At 45.0% G+C, this 23,186-nt stretch overlaps 3 protein-coding genes across 5 annotated transcripts; all 3 read right to left on the reverse strand.

Moving 5' to 3' along the window:
* Positions 1–97: 97 nt before the first annotated feature.
* Positions 98–5,397, reverse strand: LOC129858379 (zinc finger protein ubi-d4-like). Of its 2 annotated transcripts, XM_055927556.1 has the most exons (10): positions 5,329–5,397; positions 4,564–4,724; positions 4,365–4,472; positions 4,041–4,234; positions 3,724–3,901; positions 3,517–3,651; positions 3,038–3,169; positions 2,606–2,718; positions 2,446–2,527; positions 98–1,308 (listed from the first exon to the last, which is right to left on the reverse strand). In XM_055927556.1, the coding sequence occupies exons 1-10, from the start codon at positions 5,358–5,360 to the stop codon at positions 1,220–1,222; spliced, it is 1,224 nt and encodes a 407-aa protein (XP_055783531.1). In that variant the 5' UTR covers positions 5,361–5,397; the 3' UTR covers positions 98–1,219. The 2 variants fall into 2 exon arrangements, with proteins under 2 accessions (XP_055783531.1, XP_055783530.1); XM_055927555.1 differs by having other exon boundaries at positions 2,446–2,718.
* Positions 5,398–5,541: 144 nt separating this feature from the next.
* Positions 5,542–11,942, reverse strand: pola2 (polymerase (DNA directed), alpha 2). Of its 2 annotated transcripts, none has more exons than XM_055927558.1 (18): positions 11,857–11,942; positions 11,494–11,633; positions 11,247–11,371; positions 11,071–11,162; positions 10,857–10,914; positions 10,549–10,658; positions 8,751–8,950; positions 8,469–8,557; positions 8,126–8,341; positions 7,912–7,975; positions 7,624–7,748; positions 7,469–7,507; positions 7,280–7,353; positions 7,034–7,142; positions 6,776–6,882; positions 6,591–6,647; positions 6,094–6,220; positions 5,542–5,977 (listed from the first exon to the last, which is right to left on the reverse strand). In XM_055927558.1, exons 2-18 carry the CDS (start codon positions 11,573–11,575, stop codon positions 5,825–5,827), a joined length of 1,827 nt encoding a protein of 608 aa, XP_055783533.1. In that variant the 5' UTR covers positions 11,576–11,633; positions 11,857–11,942; the 3' UTR covers positions 5,542–5,824. The 2 variants fall into 2 exon arrangements, with proteins under 2 accessions (XP_055783533.1, XP_055783534.1); XM_055927559.1 differs by having other exon boundaries at positions 11,494–11,615; positions 11,857–11,923.
* Positions 11,943–12,110: 168 nt separating this feature from the next.
* Positions 12,111–16,693, reverse strand: zgc:195212 (DUF4554 domain-containing protein). Its single transcript, XM_055924461.1, has 12 exons — positions 16,559–16,693; positions 16,407–16,460; positions 15,942–16,054; positions 15,593–15,732; positions 15,422–15,490; positions 15,096–15,291; positions 14,771–14,906; positions 14,127–14,279; positions 13,485–13,606; positions 12,965–13,075; positions 12,742–12,840; positions 12,111–12,267 (listed from the first exon to the last, which is right to left on the reverse strand). Exons 1-12 carry the CDS (start codon positions 16,683–16,685, stop codon positions 12,208–12,210), a joined length of 1,380 nt encoding a protein of 459 aa, XP_055780436.1. The 5' UTR covers positions 16,686–16,693; the 3' UTR covers positions 12,111–12,207.
* Positions 16,694–23,186: the final 6,493 nt, after the last annotated feature.

Raw genomic sequence — 23,186 nt, forward strand, 5'->3', positions numbered from 1 at the left:
CCCTCCCTGAGTTTCTTGTAAGTTGTGGAGGTGCCTATTGCTCTTGTATGAACAGAAGCTTGAGAATTTCCTATATGTCCGCTTCACTAAGAAACTGTTAGCAGATACATGGACATTTTAATAGGGCAAAAGCAGTTTCAATACAAAAAAAGTAAATAAATACATTATTTACCATAACAAATACTCTATGGAGATCATTAACATCACAAAAGAAGATAAATCAATGTCACTAAAAACAAATAGAAAAAGTCATACAGTACTGGAATTGAGTAATATGCCCCCCCCCCCCCCCCCCATTGACGTTAATATATACCGGTACTTTACAAAATTCAACTAGAAAAAAAATCCCCTGCTCCATGGAATATCAAGTGATTATATAAAATGTAAAAAAAATAAAGTAAAGAATTGTGTGAGTGAGTGCAGTCGTACTCAAGTACAGGTGCAAGTCTGCATGCAATGTGCCTCGCTCATTGTGGCACAGATATGAACAGCTACATAAACCATAAAGATGATAGCTGACAAATGTTCAATAATGTTAGGTTTAAAATCAGACCGGCAGTAAGATGTGATTCAGTCACAATAGAATGACTATAGTTGCCTCCCAAAAGGCACCCTATTGGACCCTGGTCAAAAGAAGTGCACAGTAAAGCGAATAGGGTGTCATTTGGGACAACATACGGACCTTGGCACCAGAAGTTTCTTAAAATGTTTTGTCGTTGCAGAACCTTTGAGAAATGTTTTTAAAACATCCAAAAAAAGTACACAGACAAAAGTCCACTATTAATATCCCTCAATGTGATCATATTTTGAAATCCTTAAATCCATACACATTTAAGAAGTAAAAATAGATAATTTGGCAACAAATTAAGCACACTGCCTGTCTTAGCAGTCCACACCATATAAAGGAGGGGGGGGTTGAGTTGGGGAATAGTTAGCGTGAGAATCCTTTTTTTCTAATGTGGTCTCTGCAGAGTGTGTAACAGTCCAGGTGAGTTAACAGCCATGATAGAAGGAAAGACAGCAGGGGGTGGGGCTTGCCAACAGGGTGGGGGTGAGTGGACTCCCTCCTCTCCAGTCCCCAACCAGACCCTACCTCCTGGTCATTGAGGGAGTGTGGACCTGGGTGTGAGGGCTACTGTCGTTGTATAAGGTGGGGTTCCCTGGCTGAGTGCAGGGTGGGTTACTCTGGGGTGGCCCCAAAGACACTGATAACTAACCGCTATTCATCCTCTGTGGTGGGGCTCTGCTGCTTGTATATAGATGCCTTGTCCTTCAGCAGCGCCAGGCAAAGGTGACAACTCCAACTCCCTGGAAACAGACAGAGAGCGATTAATACAGGCAAACTCACCAGTACAACATCATCATAGTAAATGTGGGCTTCATAGAAGTCAAAGAGGAGTTGTTAAACTGACATACCTTCTGGGGGCTCAGTCATATGGGGCTCAGTCATAGGAGGGTTGAGGCAGTACATGTGTTGTTGTTAAACTGACATACCTTCTGGGGGCTCAGTCATATGGGGCTCAGTCATAGGAGGGTTGAGGCAGTACATGTGTTGTTGTTAAACTGACATACCTTCTGGGGGCTCAGTCATATGGGGCTCAGTCATAGGAGGGTTGAGGCAGTACATGTGTTGTTGTTAAACTGACATACCTTCTGGGGGCTCAGTCATAGGAGGCTTGAGGCAGTACATGTGTTGTTGTTAAACTGACATACCTTCTGGGGGCTCAGTCATATGGGGCTCAGTCATAGGAGGGTTGAGGCAGTACATGTGTTGTTGTTAAACTGACATACCTTCTGGGGGCTCAGTCATATGGGGCTCAGTCATAGGAGGGTTGAGGCAGTACATGTGTTGTTGTTAAACTGACATACCTTCTGGGGGCTCAGTCATATGGGGCTCAGTCATAGGAGGCTTGAGGCAGTACATGTGTTGTTGTTAAACTGACATACCTTCTGGGGGCTCAGTCATATGGGGCTCAGTCATAGGAGGGTTGAGGCAGTACATGTGTTGTTGTTAAACTGACATACCTTCTGGGGGCTCAGTCATATGGGGCTCAGTCATAGGAGGCTTGAGGCAGTACATGTGTTGTTAAACTGACATACCTTCTGGGGGCTCAGTCATAGGAGGCTCAGTCATAGGAGGCTTGAGGCAGTACATGTGTTGTGGTTAGACTGACATACCTTCTGGGGGCTCAGTCATAGGAGGCTTGAGGCAGTACATGTGTTGTGGTTAGACTGATATACCTTCTGGGGGCTCAGTCATAGGAGGCTTGAGGCAGTACATGTGTTGTGGTTAGACTGACATACCTTCTGGGGGCTCAGTCATAGGAGGCTCAGTCATAGGAGGCTTGAGGCAGTACATGTGTTGTGGTTAGACTGACATACCTTCTGGGGGCTCAGTCATAGGAGGCTTGAGGCAGTACATGTGTTGTGGTTAGACTGACATACCTTCTGGGGGCTCAGTCATAGGAGGCTTGAGGCAGTACATGTGGTATCCTCGATCACAGTCATCACAGAACAGCAGCTGGTCCTGACAGACAGAAACAGTGTGTGTGAGGAGACAAAGAAAAGGAGAAGTATGAAAAGGCAGAGGTGGAGCAGGACTCACGTCGTTCTCTGAGGTACCACAGACGTTGCAGCACTTGCACTCGATACACTGCCAGCGGTACGTCTTCACAGCTGCCATCATCACATCTGTGAACTGCAGGCAGGACGGGTGACCTGAAGGGAGACAGTCACAGGTCTGTTCTCAAAGACTTACCAACCTGGGTAAATAAAGGTTGAAATACATCCACAGAACACTGAAACAGAGCCAGACTAAGGAGTTATAGTGCAGCACTGCTAACATCAGTTCAGCTGTTTACATTAATGCATTTTGAAGATGCCAACTCCTGGCTGTGGCAGAAATAAATAAATTATTGTGGATTCTGTCACCATGGGTCTTCAGACAACTTAAGGTAAGGGTAATTCCACCCAAATATAGATTTTGCCTGAAATATCCCTTTAATGGAAATGTGGGACATTGGTGGGAGGTTCCTACCTGAGCGTCCGCAGTCTGAGCAGGACACCAGCTCCTCTGACTGGCCAGTCTTCTGGTTGTGGGCGGAGTCTCCCAGACAGAAGTCGCAATAGTCGTTGGGCAGGGCCAGACCGTTAGGGCCTTTCTTAGGAGCTGGGATAAGAGAGAAAACGGAGAACAATGAGAATGAAAGACAATACACTCAACCTGCCCTAGAACACCAACATCCCACTGAAACTACAGTAGAGAGACTAACTTTGTAATAGTTTGACTCGCTCTTGAGGTGTGCTTCATTTAGCTTTGGGTATGCACTTTTGGGACTATTCTATTGATTCCATTGTAGTAAATGAAGTAGTAAACTGTTAAGACATGCATTTGACTCAGGTCTGGTATCATGAGATAAGCAGGAGTGATTCTAGATCTATAATAGAAATGTGACCAGCTCTATAGTAGACTGTGACTCATGATTCTAGCTGCTATCATTCCAGACAGTGACTCACTCTTGTGCTCCTCAGGCTGGCGCCGGGGGGGAGGGGACTCTATCTCCTCTCTGTCCTCCCCCTCTTCTTCCGCCAGATGGGAGTGTGTGTAGTGGTAGCTCAGGCCCGGACGGTTCTTATAGCGCTTCCCACAGACTGCAAACACACACAGCATTATGGAGTAAGTCATCAGACAACAGAATTTAGATTAAATAAATGTATACTCACTGTCACAGGCGTATGGTTTGTCCTGCTCCTCCAAGGCTGCAGCGGCTGCCTCCATTTTCTTCTTTCCATTTCCCACTCCACGACCCTTGGACTTGCCCTTCCCTCGTCTCTTCGGGGTCTCATCCTCAAAGTCCTCATCATCCAGATCATCCAGGTAGTCATCGTGGTCCAGCACCCTCTGAAAGCAGAGTTCAAGATAAGACAAGTGCACTGACAGAGCATTGGGAGCAACACAAACCTTTTTGTAAAGGGTATTAGGAATCTAGAGCCTCGTTTGTAAAATGTGCTTTAAAAAAAAAACAGAGGTCCCATCTAACCTTACGGATGCGTCCAGAGGAGGTGTGGCTGGAGACTGTGGCGGCCACGGGTTCAGGTGTGGCTGGGTTCTCCTCCGGGGCACGGGGATCTGGCGGGCCCCTCCTCTCCAGTGGCTCCCCCTTCAGCAGGGCCTCCAGGCTGCTGCCGTCCACCGTTCCCACAACATCCCGTTTCAGACCCAGCTCCAGCTCCGCTACACACACACACAGAGAGAGACCGAGAGGCTTATTCAAAACTGAGGAGGCAGAAGACTAACAGGCAGCACTACGCCCCCTGACATATAAAGAACAAATAATAAAAACCCATAGGATGAGGAATTGTACCTGATTTGATAGGTGGGAAGGCCAAACGGGGGTCCTCAGGAGGGTGGGACCGCCGTCTCTTCCTCCAGCGTCGAGACGGATAGCTATACAGCTGCCCAGGAGCCATGCCTGAACAAAACATATATAGATTAATAAATGTTTATCATTAAAGTGTGCTTTTGCGGGAGTGAATGTGTGTGCGCACGTCTTTGCTACAGACCTGCACTCCGGTGTCTCTTCTCCATCCAGATGTAGCAGTTGCTTTGAGCAACACCCGTCTGAGAGTCGATGAAAGGCATAAGGATGCTCCTCTCCGCACACAGACGAGCATTGTAGCTGTGGCACTGTTCCATAGCATCCTTATAGTACTGCTCCCCGAGCCTGAAACAAGAAAACACACTCATGCTAGACTAGAAATTATCATAGTCTTTATTCTAACCATTTCAAAACGAATAATCCTGTATAGTTGTACAGGACCCCCCCATTCACTGTAATATTACAGGATAACACTTGGCTACTATAGCGAACAATACAGAGACGGCAGGTAGACAATGAAGGACCGCAGACAGGCTGCGCTTCAATGGTTGGCAAGCTAGCTACGCTGGTCTCAGTGAAAGATGGGCCTATCTATAAAGCCAGCTACGTAGCTAACGTTAGGTGCAATTTATATTTACACCATAATCTTTGTAGACCGTTTATGAACTTCCGTCTTCTAATCCAACCAGCTACAATAAATTAAAATGACAATCGTTTTCAATTGAAACGCTGTCTAACATAAGATAGCTAAACTTGCTAGCTGGTTAGCAAGAGAAACAATAGCCATAGCTAGTTGGCTAGCTACATGTAGCCAACGCTTAGCTGTCAAGATTGGGCAAATAGTCATGTTCTACATAGTTTCCAATACATTGTAAACTCCTACGTCGGGACATAAATCTCTTAACGTGTAAAATGCACCTACTCGTTTAAAAAATAAAGTACAACTTACACTTTCACAACACTATCTACGGCCGCCGCCATGTTTGCTCAGTGCAGTTGTCAAAATGTCCTCTGCGCCTGCGCGTGTAGCTGGGTTCAAGATACGTTTTCACCTTATCAAAAGGGCCCCTTTTGAGCATTCTCATGTAAAAAAGAACAAATTGCAGTGGAAAAATCATCGGTTGAACAATGGCAACTGAAAATAAATACAACAATAAGCAGATTGAGAAATAATTATTTATTGACAAGAATAGTGTGAGAATCAGAATGGATGACTGATAATCATTGAAGTGCCCAATATCATCATGTCTTTGGAAAACTCCACTGTAAAATAAGGAGTGATTCAGTAGAATACCAAACACATACAGGACTGAGCAAATTATCAAATTAAATTACAGTAAGCAGCTAGCTACATTAATAGTCGTTGTAGAATAGATACTTTTGTAATATGAAGAAGATGAGAGAGATGGGGACAGAAATCAATCTTCAGTCAGTCTTCAATCAGATTAGATCTTGACCACTTGGCCGGCCACACAGGGACTGACTCTCTTCCCATCTATCGATGGGGCGCTCCTCTGGATGAGCAGCCTGCCGTAAGTCCCTCCCACCTGGCCCTTGGTCAGGCGTCCAGGATTGACACACACGCAGCCAATCACATCCTGTGAAAAAAGAAGTTTTTTTTAAGCTTCATTGTAAATATGTGTGTGTGAGAGAGAGCGAGAAAGTTGGAAAGAGAGAGAGCGTTTCCACTGTGTGAACCAGCTATGTTGTTCACCTTGATGAAGAAGCGTAGCTCGGAGGGGACGATGAGCACATCGGGACTGAGGGGCATCTGGCCGTAACCCTGGAACTTCTCATAGTCCATGTTCACCTCCTCCACAGGCGGGTACAAGGGGTAGTAGCTATATATTGCACACAGAACAGGGAAGAAATTAATTATTCTTGCCCTCAAACGAGTCCAAGAACAATTGCCAGAAAGTGAAATAATTACCGTGTGGACACAGGATAGTAGTGTGCGGAATCTATGCCCTTTAAGCTAAACACCCCCCCCATTATTTTGGCCATGTGATGTTACCTACAATTCAGCTTTATCTCCTAATGTGTAACATGTTTGATATTTTTGAACACAATGGAAATAAGTTATTTGTGTTATCCTAGACAAAACATGTTATGCATTGTATCCACATTTGTGGTTGTATTGTGTTCTTAAATTGTAAAAAAATAATTCAATCAATCAATCCCTTAGACCCCTCTGTCCCTGCGCTCACTCACTTTCTCTGGGTCAGCATATGCTTCAAGATGCGTGAGAATCTGTCCGAGCCAGAGGCACTGAAACACAGAACAGTATCACCTCATAAACACTTTGATCGAAGGATCAGTCATGTTAAGCAACATACATCTGTGAACACCAACGAGGTACAATGTAGAGGTTTGGAACCGAACACGCATGCACTCACCAGCTGATTTCCTCTGCTCCCATGTGGAAAAGGATGTCTGTAGAGGTCAGGCCAAAGGTCACGCCATCGATGAGCAGGGTGCAGGGGTCAGGCACCAGGGTCACACGCTGAAGAGCCAATGGAAAAAAAACAAAAGTAACGTTGAAGTAAAGCATGCTGTTTTTCTATGACCGAATACTTTTTGTATGATAAAACATTCTATTTTCTGAGTGACAGCAGGTGTCTCAGTTCTGAATGACATCACGTGGGCCATTTCACCTTTGCGTCATCCTTGCTGAGGTCCGGCAGGATGAAAGGGGGTTGTGGGTAAATGAAGTGATGGTGGACATCTCTCTGGGAGGGAATAAATACCAACCGACATCCAACTCTGAGGAGGAAGCAGAACTGTGTTTACAACAGCAAGGGAAGAGTTTGAGCTAATGCGGTTGGTATGAAGGGGGTAAAATGAAGCAGTGTGGGTGTAGTAACAGTGTAGTAAGTAGGTAAATATATAGTCATATTTACCCTTTGGTGCCTTCCACAATGCTTCCCACACATCTGGAGAAGATGGCATCAAACGTTTCCGTCACCAGAGATTTCTGTCACACAAAGAAAGAAAAAACAATCAACTTCTGATATAAAATGCAAGTCAACATCCTAGATATTGAAAAATAACTTGAGTCAGTAGCCAAGACAGAGAGAATGAAAAGGTACCTCTATCTGCTCATGTTTGGAGTCCACAAAGGGTCCCAGCTGTGGGTTAGAGAGGAGATGTGAGGGACAAACATACAAACTTCAGCCAAAGAGCAAAAAAGTGTGTCAATGAGTCAGTGAGTGTGACCTCGTGAAAACATGTCAATTCTACTGACCAGTATGCAAACGTCGGGGCGGTCCCTGGCGATAACGTTGATGAGGTCCACCAGGGGGTCAAAGGTCAGGCCGTCAGAGGGGGTGTAGGGACCACAGGCCACCATCACCATCAGCTGCTCTGGAACTGTGGGACAGCAGGGACGTTAGGGAGGGGGGTCTAAGAGAGCTGTCAGAGGGGGTGTAGGGGCCACAGGCCACCACTACAATCAGCTGCTCTGATACTGTGTTAGAGCAGGGACGTTAGGGTGTTTAAGTGTGTGTGGTGCATACTCAGTTCCCTTCCTTACCATCAGGAATGTCCATGTCCATTTCCTGTTTGATGGGAGTAGAGTAGAATGGGAGAGGGACACCCTAAGAGATTGAAAATATCAAACAATTAAACAAGAACTTAGAAGTCATAGTGGTCAGCTTGAGAATCGCCAACAGAGCTTTTAGTCCTGGAATGGGCTTGATCAGGATCCAGGAAATTAAACAAAGGTGTTTTAGAAGAATCCCACTGACCTCAAAGAGTTTAGATGCCACAAACTTCCTCCCTGAGGTATTCATCCCCTCCATGACGACCACCTGTCCAGGGAAGAGTGAGTATTCTCTGAGTTCAGACAGGTCTACTGGCACCTGCCGTCCACCCTGATCAGGCCCTGCCTCCAACAGCACTGATTGAGAGTTAAGCTTCCCATTACTGTCACAGCACACCTGTCCCAGTACAGTCACACTGTCCTACAGACAGAGAGAGAGAAGAAAAATTAACACACATCCCCACACACAGCAGTGAAAGTAACAGGGGGAACAGGAGGGAACATACTGTGTGAGAGTGAATGGTAGGCAGTGAGCTGCCTGTAAGTACCTGAGCAGGAAGAGACACAGGGGAGAACTCTTCTATGTTGAAGTTTGTCCTCAGTTCCTCTCCCAGCTCCTCAATCTTCTCGGTCAACACTGGCAAAGACAAAAGACAACATTCACGTCGGCACATAAAAAAATTAAATAGAAAGTCCAAAAACAACACTACTAATCTAACAGTCAAGATGAATGAAGGATGAGGAATAAGGAAGTAGTTGTAATCACAAACCTACTATAATCCAATAAAGATGTTTAAAATAACTATCGCAGTTGTAGTTTGGTTGCCTACCGTTGCGGACGTCCCTCAGCCTTTGGAACATGTACTTGTAGTTGTTAATCAGAGAGTCCTCCGATCCCTCTAGGAGCTCCAGCTGAACCCCATTCATCTGCCCTTTCCTCCCCGCCCAACGTGTGCCCTGGATGGCCCCAAATGTAGACACCACCTCCCCCCGACCTCCACGCTGACTGTACTTCTGAGAAGGGGTCGCACTGCAGAGAGGAGGAGGACACATTTGGGGATAAGGCAAGGGTGTGTGTGTGTGTGTGTGTGTGTGTGTGTGTGTGTGTGTGTGTGTGTGTGTGTGTGTGTGTGTGTGTGTGTGTGTGTGTGTGTGTGTGTGTGTGTGTGTGTGTGTGTGTATTCACAGATGATTGTAGCGGTGTATCCATGTACACTACATGACCAAAAGTATGTGGACACCTGCTCGTCAAACATCTCATTCCAAAGTCACAGGCAATAATATGGAGTTTGTCCCCCCTTTGCTGCTATAACAGCCTCCACTCTTCTGGGAAGGCTTTCCACTAGATGTTGGAACATTGCTGCGGGGGCTTGCTTCCATTCAGCCACAAGAGCATTAGTGAGGTCGGGCACTGATGTTGGGCGATTAGGCCTGGCTCGCAGTCTGCGTTCCAATTCTTCCCAAAGGTGTTCGATGGGGTTGAGGTCAGGGCTCTGTGCAGGCCAGTCAAGTTCTTCCACAATGACCTCAACAAACCATTTCTGTATGGACCTCTTTGTGCACGGGGGCATTGTCATGCTGAAACAGGAAAGGGCTTCCCCAAACTGTTGCCACAAGGTTGGAAGCACAGAATCGTTTAGAATGTCATTGTATGCTGTAGCATTAAGATTTCTCCTCACTGGAACTAAGGGACGGCGCCAGAACCATGAAAAACAGCCCCAGACTATTATTCCTCCTCCACTAAACTTTACAGTTGGCACTATGCATTGGGCCAGGCATCATTCTCCTGGCATTCGCAAAACCCTTCAGACTGCCAGATGGTGAAGCGTGATTCATCACTCCAGAGAGCGCGTTTCCACTGCTCCAGAGTCCAATGGTGGCGAGCTTTACACCACTCCAGCTGAAGCTTGGCATTGCGCATAGTGATCTTAGGCTTGTGCGCGGCTGCTCAGCCATGGAAACCCATTTCAGGAATTTCCAGACGGGAAAAAATAAGAAACCTGCACAGTGCTCTTGATAGTATCACTGCTCTTTAATAAGCTTTACGGATCAAGAGCAGTGTGCAGGTTTCTTATTTTTTCTCAATTTATTCAACTGTTACCATGCACCTGCAAAAAAGACAGCTCAGATGTGCGAGTGCCTTTTGAATTATGAATATCGAGACGAACAGTTATTGTGCTGAAGTTGCTTCCAGAGGCAGTTTGGAACGCGGTAGTGAGTGTTGCAACCGAGGACAGACCATTTTTACGCGCCACACGCTTCAGCACTCACAAGGTCCCGTTCTGTGAGCTTGTGTGCCTACTACTTCACGGCTGAGCCGTTGCTGCTCCTAGACATTTCCACTTCACAATAACAGCGCTTACAGTTGACTGGGGCAACCCTAGCAGGGCAAAATTTGTACGAACGGACTTGTTGGAAAGGTGGCATCCTATGACAGTGCCACTTTGAAAGTAAGAGCTTCAGTGGGGGTATTCTACTGCCAATGTTTGTCTATGGAGATTGCATGGCTGTGTGCTCGATTGTTTTACACCTGTCAGCAACAGATGTGGCTGATATAGCAGAATCCACTAATTTGAAGGGATGTCCACAGTTTTGTATATATAGTGTATGTAGCTGTGTGTGGTGTACCTGGGGGAGAAGCTGGCTGAGCACAGCAGCAGGCCAGGGCTGGCTATAAGAGCTGCACTCCTCTTAGACTGGGGGTGTTCTGGGGTGGTCAGGGCACGCTTCTGAGAACCCTAAAAATACACAGAACAGAGGTAATGCTTTGTACAACACCTATCAACAGACAGACACCTCACTGAAAGTAACATTTGCAGAGACATGCACTCAACAGATAGTTTATTAGGCACACCACTGGAGGTGAAGGGGATGTCCAACCCGTTACTAGATGGATGTACTTAATAAACTGTCCAGTGAGTGTATGTGTAAAATACCTTAGCTGGGGTGGAATAGGAGTCCAGAAGACTCTCCTCTTCTTCTTCTGCTTTGATTCTGGAAAGGCAAAGTTAAGGGACAGCACCAGATAGAGTCCTGTATTGTTCAAACTGTCTAACATATAAACACACACTGAAATATTTCTTCAGCAATCCTAAGCGAAACATTTAACACTGAGATAGAGATTGTGTGTGTATAAACTGTAGAGGATACAGGTCATGCAGCGAGTTGATATCCCTGGTTCTGTTGTGTGATTCCTCTCGCTTTGCGATGGCCGGCTTGGCCTTGTATTTCTTGTTTAGAACCTGCAGCAGCCCAAGATCAGATATGCAACAATGAACACCAAGCGAGTGTGTGAGTGAGAAAGGGGTCATGTGTCTTTCTCCCACCTCATGCTCAAACTGATCCAGTGTGTTCAAACTGAGTTTCAATCCTCCCTTGGTGGTGCTGAAAGCCACCCACTCCAGAACTATCTCATCACCCTGCAACCTGTTGCACAGACACTGCTCCAACACTGGAAAATAAGTAGAAAGTATGCCAAGATCACTGATCATTTGGCTAACAAAACATTAGCAAAGCAAGTTTGTTTGTTAGCTTAATGGGATAAGACCGAGGGAAGAAGAAAATTGCACTTACTCTTGTCCAATATGTCGTCTCCACAAACAATGTCGAAAATGTTCAGCTCCGATTTGATTCGATCTGCATTTACTAATGCCATTGTTTTACAAATTAACTGAGCCAATTAACGTGTGGAATATCTGATAAGAAAAAAAAAACTACAAATAAAACAAGATAAATCAGCCAACTGCTGCCAAGAACAATGTTGTGATAGTTAAAAAGCCTGCTAACTAGCCATTTTCACAGCCTTGCTACCACTTCAGACATTATGATTCCCAAATACACGAACAACCAACTAAACGTTGACTAGCTAACAAGTTATACGACAACCAACAATAACTTGATTAATAATAACAATAGCAGTCGGGAAACTACCATTACCTTTCCCTACACTTCTCATCGATTTTGCCGCGAAATTTCGTCGCAGATGTTGGCGGCCGGATTAGACGTCACAGATCAAACCCTAGAGCTACAAAACGATGCGCTAGGTGTATTTGCCAAGCTGCACTGCCATCTACTGTTTATTTTGATAGTGACGCTTAATGTTTAAATCCATAAAATACATGAATACAGAGGAAAAAAATGATGTCTCGCTGTGTCTTCCAGTTTTAATTTACATTCATATCATAGAAACATACATATTTATATCGCACTTAATAAATATCACAATATATAATACAAAACAAATATAATGAATTGACTGTTATGATACAAGAGCACGAAACAGCATGTTCAGATTTCATTCCCACTTGCAAAGTTCTTGGAAGGTCTGCTGCAGGTGAGTGTGTCCGCCTAAGGAACACAGTGGTAAACACAGGACTAGTAAATCATATGCTCACATACCCTAGCCACGGCTACAAGGGTATTTATAATACTGAACTCCAAGTCCAGCACAATCTAGAACATTTCAAAGCAGTAACACAACCATAGTGTTAGACTTGGCCACTTATCATAACACAATATATCATATTATACATTGTTTACATGGCATAATTTATTAGTGGACTTCCACAAATACTGTATCATAAGTGGCATGCCTGAATTTCAACCTTTATTTAAAGCTTTTTCTTTACTATCCCCTTTTCTTTGTATGTCAGATGGTCCAGCACCATCCTCAGACAATTGCTTTATTTTTTGGTGTAATTCAAATTTCTGGATAAGGCTTAAAATACAGGATAAAATCTTGCCATGTCACATGATTGTGCAAAACACAGGGCCCTAGTATAATACACTGGACTAAACACCCTGGATTCACATCCCACTGACCTGTCCCCAGTAACACCTGCCACTAGGCACTACACGACCAGCTGTGACTCTCTGTAGAGACTCATGGAGAGAGGCTGACAGCTCATAGGTGTCCTGCACCTAAAACACACACACACACAAACACACACACACACTGAGTCACCAGTCATATACTGTGAAATCGATCAAAATGTATCGTTTAGGCTCTTTCACAGTACAGTAATTGCAGTAGTTATGTCGCTACCATCATGCGGTCCAGACAGGCAGCTCTGAACTCTATGTTGGTGCTGCTGCTCACCACACAGCCTATAGATCTCAGCATCACTCCCAGGGCAGAGCACATCTTCTCCTGAGCCTGACAGACCAACAGACAGGCAGGCAGGCAGATCGACAGACAGGAAGACCGACCGAGAGACAGGCAGACCAACAGGCAGGCAGGCAGGCCGACACAAAGAGACAGACAGAGACAGGTAAGCAGATACTGACAGACACACAGAGAGAAAACCAGACAGAGACAGACAGGCAAGAGAGACAGACAGACAGAGAGACATGCAGAGACAGAAAATCGTCCAAACATGTACATAGGTTTGGGAAATGCCATACATATAATGATTAGAAGAGAATCTCTGATAGTGAATTTTGTGCAATGTGTATAGTCAGAGTACATAGTGCTTTACCTTGTGTATGTGTGTGTGTGTGTGTGTGTGTGTGTGTGTGTAGGTAAGTGAGTGAGTGTGTATAGACTCCAAGTACAGAGCACTTGCCTTGTCTCTCAGCTGCTGGTCTTTCAGCATGCTCTGCAGCAGTGTGTTCAGGGCTGCTGTCACCGCCTCCCTGTTGTACCTCAACACATCCTCCAGGTGGAGCTCTAACAGCTCCTCGCTGGCTGCAGGAAGACATGAAACTTTCAGCCAAACCACTGTGATGAGATGAGAGACAATGTAAATTGATATTTCAATATCACCCTGGAGTGAACCACAATTGCTTCGAATGTTAGAATGCACAATTAAAATAACAATGAGGTCACTAAATTGGTCTTCTAAAAAAAGGGTGCTGACAGGTCATGCATGTGGTTTATGGGTAATCACAAATATGCCACTTCAACGGTGTTGTTCTTTTGATTACTTATAACATCAGAACACTATAATGCAACATTGGGTTTTAAATTTAAACTCCACTCCAATCATTTAAACTAAGAGACAAACAGGAGTTTGACTGTGGTCTGCTTTCTACCTCCTGAGCACAGTGAGCTGTAACTTTAACTGTCTGTTAAATCATATTGAGTTGACACTGAGTGAAACAAGCCTGTGGTAAGACATGGACTAATTTTCTCCTTGAGTGAACCACAGCTTCATCAGTCAGGGTACTTAAAGCAGCGCTTTTGTTTGTTGAGGTTATTTCCTCACCCATGAAGTCAGAGAGCTGGGAGTGGAAGGGGTCACTGTGCTGGAGGAACAGGAACAGAGAGAGGTTCTGATCCACAGCGGGGATCCCTTCTTGCTCAGTTTCCTGACACTGTGCTCTGTCTATACTGTACACAGTGTCACTGCAGAGTGAATCTGTTGAGAGGTGGTAGCAAAGTAATGTTAATGTAAGACAGTGTTGAAAGAATGGCTGTTTGGAATTAGCAGATGGATTGTTAGCGTCATCACACAGTAAATTAGTTTGTCAGCAAGGCCCTAGTCTGAACATAATAATGCATACATAACAAGCTGTGTTCAGTGGACTGGATGTCATTTCTAAATATTTAGGTCATGCTGATGATAATAATAGGCAACATGCACCGAACACATCTTTGCATAGTCACGCCTATTCAATGCTAAATTATGGAAATGTAGTTCATGCACCATATAGTCATTGGTGAATGCAAATACTGAACAGTATTAGCAAAACAATTGTCCAAACCTGACTCAATCCCTCACTGCAAGGAGTAGGTATTTAACCTGTGTATCAGGACATGTTTTACATTGTTTCTATGTTATAACATTATCATCACTAGATAAACAAATCAAATGTGATATATTATTTAATATTTTGCTCATCACAGTACCTGAGGTGGTGGAGTGTGTTGGGGTACAGGTAAGCCCAGAGAGACCCAGCCCCTCCAGGGCCAGACAGGCAGGCAGCTGCTGTAGGAAGGCTGAGGGCCCCAATAGGGGAAGGTTACTGGGGCTGTACAGCAGCACGTACCTCTGGGGTTAAAGACTGATGGTTCAGTAGGAATAAGGGTCTACTGTCACTACTCAGACATCTTTCAAACGGCCTTATCTAAACAACTAGCCCCCAAGGCAAGGGGATATGAATATATAACACACAAGACATAACACAGGAATGAGAGTGAAGGTGTGTGTGTGTGTGTGATAGATAAAGGATATCTGTATGCGTGTGACTCTTGTTGCCAGGTTAGGGTACTGCAACACACAGGGGGTGAGAACAGTGACTGGTAGGAGGTGCAGCTCCCCATACAGGCCTCTCTCCATGGCCTCAGGTGGGATAAGTAGAGGTAACCCACCTCCTAATACAGGGTGGACTCGCTGGCACCACAGGCCTGCTCCTACTGACATGGGAGGCCTGCAGGACCAACACACAGACACACACACACACCACACGCACATAATTACAATATGATGTACTGTTAATAAAAGAGGTCAACTGTTTCTCCAACCTATACGATGACAAGAGACATGGGAGTAATGCTGACTGCGTGATAGAAGAAGCAACGTCCATGATCACAGTCTGGTCCTTCAGGGTGAGTCTCTCTGCCTTCCCACTAAGAAAAAACAGAGTAAAACACATGAATAACATAATATTATTCCACAATACACACACATGAAATATATTCAGTGGCCGTAATAATAGAATGAGAATATACCTAAAAGTTCTCTGGTATGTTTCTCCTTCCAATTTCAATTTGAGGTGAATTTTCACCCCTGCGTTAGTCAGGCTCAGTTTGTGCAAGAAGCCCTCTGTGTGTGACCACACCTTACACCTGTCCAGTTTCACCTCACTGATCTGGAGAATAAAGGACACATACCCCACTCAAGTGTTACACCTTTCCATTGAGTTACTTTAGTTTGCCCACTGTGCTCTGTGTGGTGGCTAAAATTAAAATTGTGCAGTACACTATTTTGTGGAGATACTCTCTTGTCTATTGTCAACTGACTTGCTGACCAACAGGGTGTACATGTGGCTAAGCCTGGTGGGTACTGTAGTTCACCCACCTGGAAGGACAGAAGGAAGTGGAGAGGGCCGTAGATTTCGGTAAAGGCACACAGTTCCTCTGGGTCAGGGGCAGGGCAGGGGGAGGCAGAGGGGCCCAGTCTCTGCCAGAACTCTAACACAATCCATTAGAGAGGAACATAAACACAGGAACTCAGTTGGGAAAAAGACAGAAAGCCAAGACACATTAAAGGGCATGACTTTGCACATATACTAAAGAGCCTATGCACAAAGCTGTGGGCACAGTTGTGAGTTGATTGTGTGTGTGTGTGTGTGTGTGTGTGTGTGTGTGTGTGTGTGTGTGTGTGTGTGTGTGTGTGTGTGTGTGTGTATGTGTGTGTGTGTGTGTGTGTGTGTGTGTGACCCTAAGTCAACACAAAACAGGACCAACTTACCTCAACCTTCTGTGTACTACAAGTACTACCATGTGTCTAAATTATTCCTACCCTTCGTAGTTCAGAACCCACCTTGTTGGATTTCTTCCACTGTGACTCCTGAGCACCAGGGTCCTGCAACTGCAACTGTACAAATAACACATTAGCTAGACCCACGGCTAGTCTAACCTCATGTTTTTTTCATGATGTATAAAAGTTTCTAGGTAATTCAGACCTGTCCATACCTGTGCAGTTGACCACCTGGCCGCTGGGTGGCTGGCCGGGCGCGGCCCACAACAGGACCAGTAGTCCCCCTCCATCTACGACTAAGGACTTTTCTAGCCGTTCTCTCCCCCAACGGGCAAGTAACATCAGTGATCGTAAAACCTAACACAAAACAAACTATTATTTGGGATAAGTAAACTCAAAGACACATTGTGATAGCTGAAGAAAATAAGACATCTTCCCGTACTAGACGTTGGTTGTGTGGCGGTAGCTAGCTAGCTAGCCGCATGGAAGTGAAAACTGTGGCTAGCTAGCTAGCTAGACAAGAGAAAGCTGTCAATTTCGGTTTATCTTTAAAAATTCACCTGTTGTATATGTTTCATCATCTTCACTGAGAGTTCCTGACCCTAGCAGAGATGAGACAGGTGTGGTCAAATGTGTCAAAGAGGTTCGGTGAATGCGGCTTGACAGACTTCAAAACATTTGCACCGCGCCTTTGATCCTTTCGGATTGAAATCTCGCGCCACAAATGGATGCGCTTCGGTTTGAGGCACGTGCAAGGCACATCTTGCTGTTCCGCAGCGGGTTATCTCATACGGCAATATTTTCAAATGACAAATCCCGAGTTTATTTAAAACAAGAATAGTTTAATTCAGTATATGACACATTGTGTTCAGGGGTGGTTATATCCATTTTAAAAATCAGCCCTATCATTTGTGTGGGTCATCAAAGGGTCAAGGGACAATAACATGCTTTTAAATTAGTATATGAAAATGCACGCTTACTCCGTGACAACCATGGACACCTACATGACTCACTGCCAGACATTTGGGTAAAACTTGATATACTACCGAAGGGTGATTTGCTTTCAATATAGGCCAACTCTTGCAACTATGGTCTGTCCATGTGTATTGTGTAGTCTAATTACTCCTCTCTCTTTTCCATCCGTAATTAACTGCTTCTCTCCTTTACTCCCTGCAGAATACCTCTGTGGGTGGCACCACTGCTCCGCGCTGCTTCGCGCCCTAGGAGTGACCACGCACGGCGAAAAAAGGCCTACAAATGTATTCAGCGGAAACTGGTGAGGGAGATGCTGATCGTATCACAGCATTAATTGTGTGTATTTGTATTTATTATGGAGTGTGCCCTCAGGCCACTACTCTACTACCACACATCTATAACCCAAAATCTATGTGTACATGTGTGACCATGCACAACGAATTGCTACCACTGTATAATTAAAGGTATTATCTAAGTGAATTTCAGTATATGGATGGTATCTGTTACTAGCAAGTTATCGATTTCATGAACCTTGTTTCTTAGGCTACATATCTTAATCTGGGCATATTTTTGAAAAGTTTTCTGAGATTCTTGATTGTTTTTGTTGTTTTACTTGGAAGTTTATCAGAGGTAGACATGCCAGTGATATTTATGTTTGAGCTGATAGCACAGGGTGAGCTGCACACAGTGGACTTCCTACAAGGGCAAACTACCTCAGTGCTAACAGTATGACTCAAGTTCAGGTTCACTGGCACATGATTACTGCATACAATAGCTGTAGCCTACAGCGTCATTGTATAAAATGGTATGCAGCATCATCTGGATATGTGTGCAACAAAAGTTCAACATTCACCTTCTGCTACCATTTCTGTCAAGCTGTCTACACAAACAGTTTGACGCATACGTTCGATAAATCAAACCTATGTACCACACAGAACGCACTGTAACTGCCTCTGCAACGCAATGTTGCAAGGCAAACGCAGCATTCCATTGAACATGAATGTGGTTCTGGTGTACCAAAATGTAATGACACTGTCGGTGTGATCGAGGTGTCAGGCTCTACAGGACTGGGTGTCTCAGGCACTGCACACTCTTGGATTGCATCATACCTGTCAGGCTGCTCCTACTAGGTGACATGGAAAGGATCTGTGTCTGCACCACGTACTCACACTATTGGTGTCCACCAGGGCTCGGTTCTAGGCCCTCTCCTCTTCTCTCTATATGTAACAGTTGTTAAAGTACTATGTGAATTTCACCAGGTTCATCTATTAATATGTCATGTTGATTTGTTATTATGCATGCCTGCATCCTGGGAGTAGGGGAGTGTGTACTTACGTTTTGCCCTGCGTGCTTGTGCTCAAATCATTTTGATGCACTATGAGAGGTAGGCACGCTTTTTCTGCCGTCTTCAGAAAAGTTTGATTATTTTAAGCACAAAGTCATACACACAGTGTTTTGTTCATGAATGTATATTTAGAGGTTACTCATAAGTGGATGGTATTGTTAAGATGCACTTGTAATTGTACTTTGTAGGATGATATCAAAATTCTGAATTCAACATGTGGTTAATAGCTAGCTAAGGTATTAGCAGACTATTGTATGTGTGAACGATGGCTAGCTCCTCGAATGATACCAATCCCTTGTATTGTGCATCTGTTGTAGAAAGAGGCGACGATTCGCAGAACATATGTGCTCTACAAATGTTTGATTTTCTTTTGGATGCAGGTATGTGGTTTTATCTATGTCAAATATAATATGTGTTGATGCATAATAAGAAGAGGCTGTACTAATTTTTGTATTCGAAAATCATTTTGATGCACTATGAGAGAAAGAGGCGACGAATCGCAGAACATATGTGCTCTACAGATGTTTTATTTTCTTTTGGATGCAGATGCAGGATGCAGAGTGAATTCTGCTTAATTAAAACTACCTGATCTCCAAACTCCTCGTCTATAGTCTCAATCAACCACACACAACGCAGAGTTACAGCGGTGCAGTACAGCACCGGTTACATATACACCAAGTCACTCGGCTTGATTATAAATTGAAAGGTCTCTCCTATCATTGCTACAGTGCATTTGGAAAGTATTCAGACCCCTTTGACTTTTTCCACATTTTGTTACGTTACAGCCTTATTCTAAAATGGATTAAATAGTTATTTTTCCTCGTCAATCTACACACAATACCCCATAATGACAAAGTAAAAATAAGTTTGTAGAAATTTGAGCAAATTTATAATAAAAAAGGAAATAACATTTATTATTTAAAACCCCCAGAAATATGACATTTACATAAGTATTCAGACCCTTTACTCAGTATTTTGTTGAAGCACCTTTGGCAGCGATTACAGGCTCAAGTCTTCTTGGGTATGACGCTACAAGCTTGGCACAGCTGTATTTGGGGAGTTTCTCCCATTATTTCTCTGCATTGCTATTTTCAAGTCTCCAGAGATGTTCGATCGGGTTCAAGTCCGGACTCTGGCTAGGCCACTCAAGGATATTCAGATACTTGTCCAGAAGCCACACCTGCATTGTCTTGGCTGTGTGCTTAGGGTCATTGTCCTGTTGGAAGGTGAACCTTCTCCCCAGTCTGAGGTCCTAAGCGCTCTGGAGCAGGTTTTCATCAAGGATCTTTTCCTCTATCCTGGCTAGTCTCCCAGTCCCTGCCGCTGAAAAACATCCCCACAACATGATGGTGCCACCACCATGCTTCACCGTAGGGATTGTGCCAGGTTTCCTCCAGACGTGACGCTTGGCATTCAGGCCAAAATTCCATCTTGGTTTCATCAGACCATAGAATCTTGTCTCTCATGGTCTGACAGTCCTTTTGGCAAACTCCAAGCGGGCTGTCTTGTGCCTTTTACTGAGGAGTGGCTTCCGTCAGGCCACTCTACCATGAAGACCTGATTGGTGGAGTGCTGTAGAGATGGTTGTTCTTTTGGAATGTTCTTCTATCTCCACAGAGGGACTCTGGAGGTCTGTCAGAGTGACCATCAGAGTGACCTCCCTGACCAAGGCCCTTCTCCCCCGATTGTTCAGTTTGTCCGGGCGGCTAGCTCTAGGAAAAGTCTTGGTGGTGCCAAACTTCTTCCATTTAAGATTAATGGAGGCTACTTTGTTCTTGGGGACATTCAATGCTGCAGAAATGTTTTGGTACCCTTCCCCAGATCTGTGCCTCAAAACAATCCTGTCTCGGAGCTCTATGGACAACTGTGGGACCTCTGTCAACTGTGGGACCTTATATAGACAGGTGTGTGCCTTTCCAAATCATGTCCAATCAATTGAATTTACCACAGGTGGACTCCAATCAATTTGTAGAAACCTCTCAGGATGATCAATGGAAACAGGCTGCACCTGAGCTCAATTACGAGTCTCATTACGAGTCTCAATTACGCTTCTACTAGCCCCGGCCTACTAACTTGAAACGCTGTGTCACCCACATGCTAGCGTATTAGCGACTACTCCGCGGCTTCCCTGTTCCATCTACTGCTGCCCCCTGGACACTATGACCACTTGGCTACATAGCTGATGCCTGCTGGACTGTCCATTAATCACGGTACTCCATTCTGTTTATCTTTTGTTTATCTGTCGGCCCCAGCCGCGAACTCAGGCTCTGTGTGTAGTTAACCGACCCTCTCTGCCCATTCATCGCCATTTTACCTGTTGTTGTTGTTTTAGCTGATTAGCTGTTGTTGTCTTACCCGTTGTTGTCTTAGCTAGCTCTCCCAATCAACACCTGTGATTACTTTATGCCTCGCTGTATGTCTCTCTCAAATGTCAATATGCCTTGTATAATGTTGTTTAGGTTAGTTATCATTGGTTTAGTTTACAATGAAGCCCCTAGTTCCGCTCATCATACCTCTGATACCTCCTTTGTCCCACCTCCCACACACGCGGGGACCTCACCCATTATAACCAGCATGTAAACACAGGCCCTGCGTGTCCCCAGGCACCCTCATTTGTTGACTTCTGTGATCAAAAAAGTCTTGGCTTCATGCATGTTAACATCAGAAGCCTCCTCCCTCAGTTTGTTTTACTCACTGCTTTAGCACACTCCGCCAACCCTGATGTCCTTGCCGTGTCTGAATCCTGGCTTAGGAAGGCCACCAAAAATTCGGAGATTTCCATACCCAACTACAACATTTTCCGTCAAGATAGAACTGCCAAAGGGGGAGGAGTTGTAATCTACTGCAGAGATAGCCTGCAAAGGTCAATTCCAGGTCAATACCCAAACAGTTCGAACTTATAATTTTAAAGATTAATCTCTCCAGAAATAAGTCTCTCACTGTTGCCGCCTGCTATCGACCCCCCTCCGCTCCCAGCTGTGCCCTGGACACCATTTGTGAATTGATCGCCCCCCATCTAGCTTCAGAGTTCGTTCTGTTAGGTGACCTAAACTGGGATATGCTTAACACCCCGGCAGTCCTACAATCTAAACTAGATGCCCTCAATCTCACACAAATCACCAAGGAACCCACCAGGTACAACCCTAAATCCGTAAACATGGGCACCCTCATAGATATCATCCTGACCAACTTGCCCTCCAAATACACTTCCACTGTTTTCAATCAGGATCTCAGCGATCACTGCCTCATTGCCTGCATCCGCTATGGGTCCGCGGTCAAACGACCACCCCTCATCAATGTCAAATGCTCCCTAAAACACTTCTGCGAGCAGGCCTTTCTAATCAACCTGGCCCGGGTATCCTGGAAGGATATTGACCTCATCCCGTCAGTCGAGGATGCCTGGTCATTCTTTAAAAGTAATTTCCTCACCATCTTAAATAAGCATGCCCCGTTAAAAAAATGCAGAACTAAGAACAGATATAGCCCTTGGTTCACTCTAGACATGACTGCCCTTGACCAGCACAAAAACATCCTGTGGCAGACTGCAATAGCATCGAATAGTTCCCGCGATATGCAACTGTTCAGAGAAGTCAGGAACCAATACATGCAGTCAGTCAGGAACGCAAAGGCTAGCTTTTTCAAGCAGAAATTTACATCCTGTAGCTCTAACTCCAAAAAGTTTTGGGACACTGTAAAGTCCATGGAGAACAAGAGCACCTCCTCCTAGCTGCCCACTGCACTGAGGCTAGGTTACACGGTCACCACCGATAAATCCATGATAATCAAACATTTCAATAAGCATTTCTCAACGGCTGGCCATGTCTTCCTCTTGGCTACTCCAACCCCGATCAACAGCTCCGCCCCCCCCCCGCAGCTACTCGCCCAAGCCTCCCCAGCTTCTCCTTCACCCAAATCCAGATAGCAGATGTTCTGAAAGAGCTGCAAAACCTGGACCCGTACAAATCAGCTGGGCTAGACAATCTGGACCCTCTCTTTCTAAAACTATCCGCCGCCATTGTTGCAACCTCTATTACCAGCCTGTTCAACCTTTCTTTCGTATCGCCCGAGATCCCTAAAGATTGGAAAGCTGCCTTTGTCATCCCCCTCTTCAAACGGGGTAACAACCTAGATCCAAACTGTTACAGACCTATATCCATCCTGCCCTGCCTATCTAAAGTCTTCGAAAGCCAAGTTAATAAACAGATCACTGACCATTTCGAATCCCACCGTACCTTCTCCGCTGTGAAATCCGGTTTCCGAGCCGGTCACGGGTGCACCTCAGCCACGCTCAAGGTACTAAACGATATCATAACCACCATAGATAAAAGACAGTACTGTGCAGCCGTCTTCATCGACCTGGCCAAGGCTTTCGACTCTGTCAATCACCGTATTCTTATCGGCAGACTCAATAGCCTTGGTTTTTATAATGACTGCCTCGCCTGGTTCACCAACTACTTTGCAGACAGAGTTTAGTGTGTCAAATCGGAGGGCATGTTGTCCGGACCTCTGGCAGTCTCTATGGG

Source organism: Salvelinus fontinalis, chromosome 6 (assembly GCF_029448725.1).
Source record: "Salvelinus fontinalis isolate EN_2023a chromosome 6, ASM2944872v1, whole genome shotgun sequence".
Classification (NCBI taxonomy): domain Eukaryota; kingdom Metazoa; phylum Chordata; class Actinopteri; order Salmoniformes; family Salmonidae; genus Salvelinus; species Salvelinus fontinalis.

Coding starts and splice junctions, on each gene's coding strand:
- pola2 (XM_055927558.1), bottom strand. CDS start 11,575: ATGGCATTAGTAAATGCAGATCGAATCAAATCGGAGCTGAACATTTTC. Junction 7,976..8,125: donor TGGCATCTAAACTCTTTGAG/GTCAGTGGGATT, acceptor TCAATCTCTTAG/GGTGTCCCTCTCCCATTCTA. Junction 7,508..7,623: donor GCCCCGACGTTTGCATACTG/GTCAGTAGAATT, acceptor TCTAACCCACAG/CTGGGACCCTTTGTGGACTC.
- zgc:195212 (XM_055924461.1), bottom strand. CDS start 16,685: ATGTTACTTGCCCGTTGGGGGAGAGAACGGCTAGAAAAGTCCTTAGTC. Junction 16,461..16,558: donor CCAGGTGGTCAACTGCACAG/GTATGGACAGGT, acceptor TTATTTGTACAG/TTGCAGTTGCAGGACCCTGG. Junction 15,733..15,941: donor ACTTCCTTCTGTCCTTCCAG/GTGGGTGAACTA, acceptor TTTATTCTCCAG/ATCAGTGAGGTGAAACTGGA.
- LOC129858379 (XM_055927555.1), bottom strand. CDS start 5,360: ATGGCGGCGGCCGTAGATAGTGTTGTGAAAGT. Junction 3,652..3,723: donor CAAACCATACGCCTGTGACA/GTGAGTATACAT, acceptor GTGTGTTTGCAG/TCTGTGGGAAGCGCTATAAG. Junction 3,170..3,516: donor CCAGCCTGAGGAGCACAAGA/GTGAGTCACTGT, acceptor CTCTTATCCCAG/CTCCTAAGAAAGGCCCTAAC.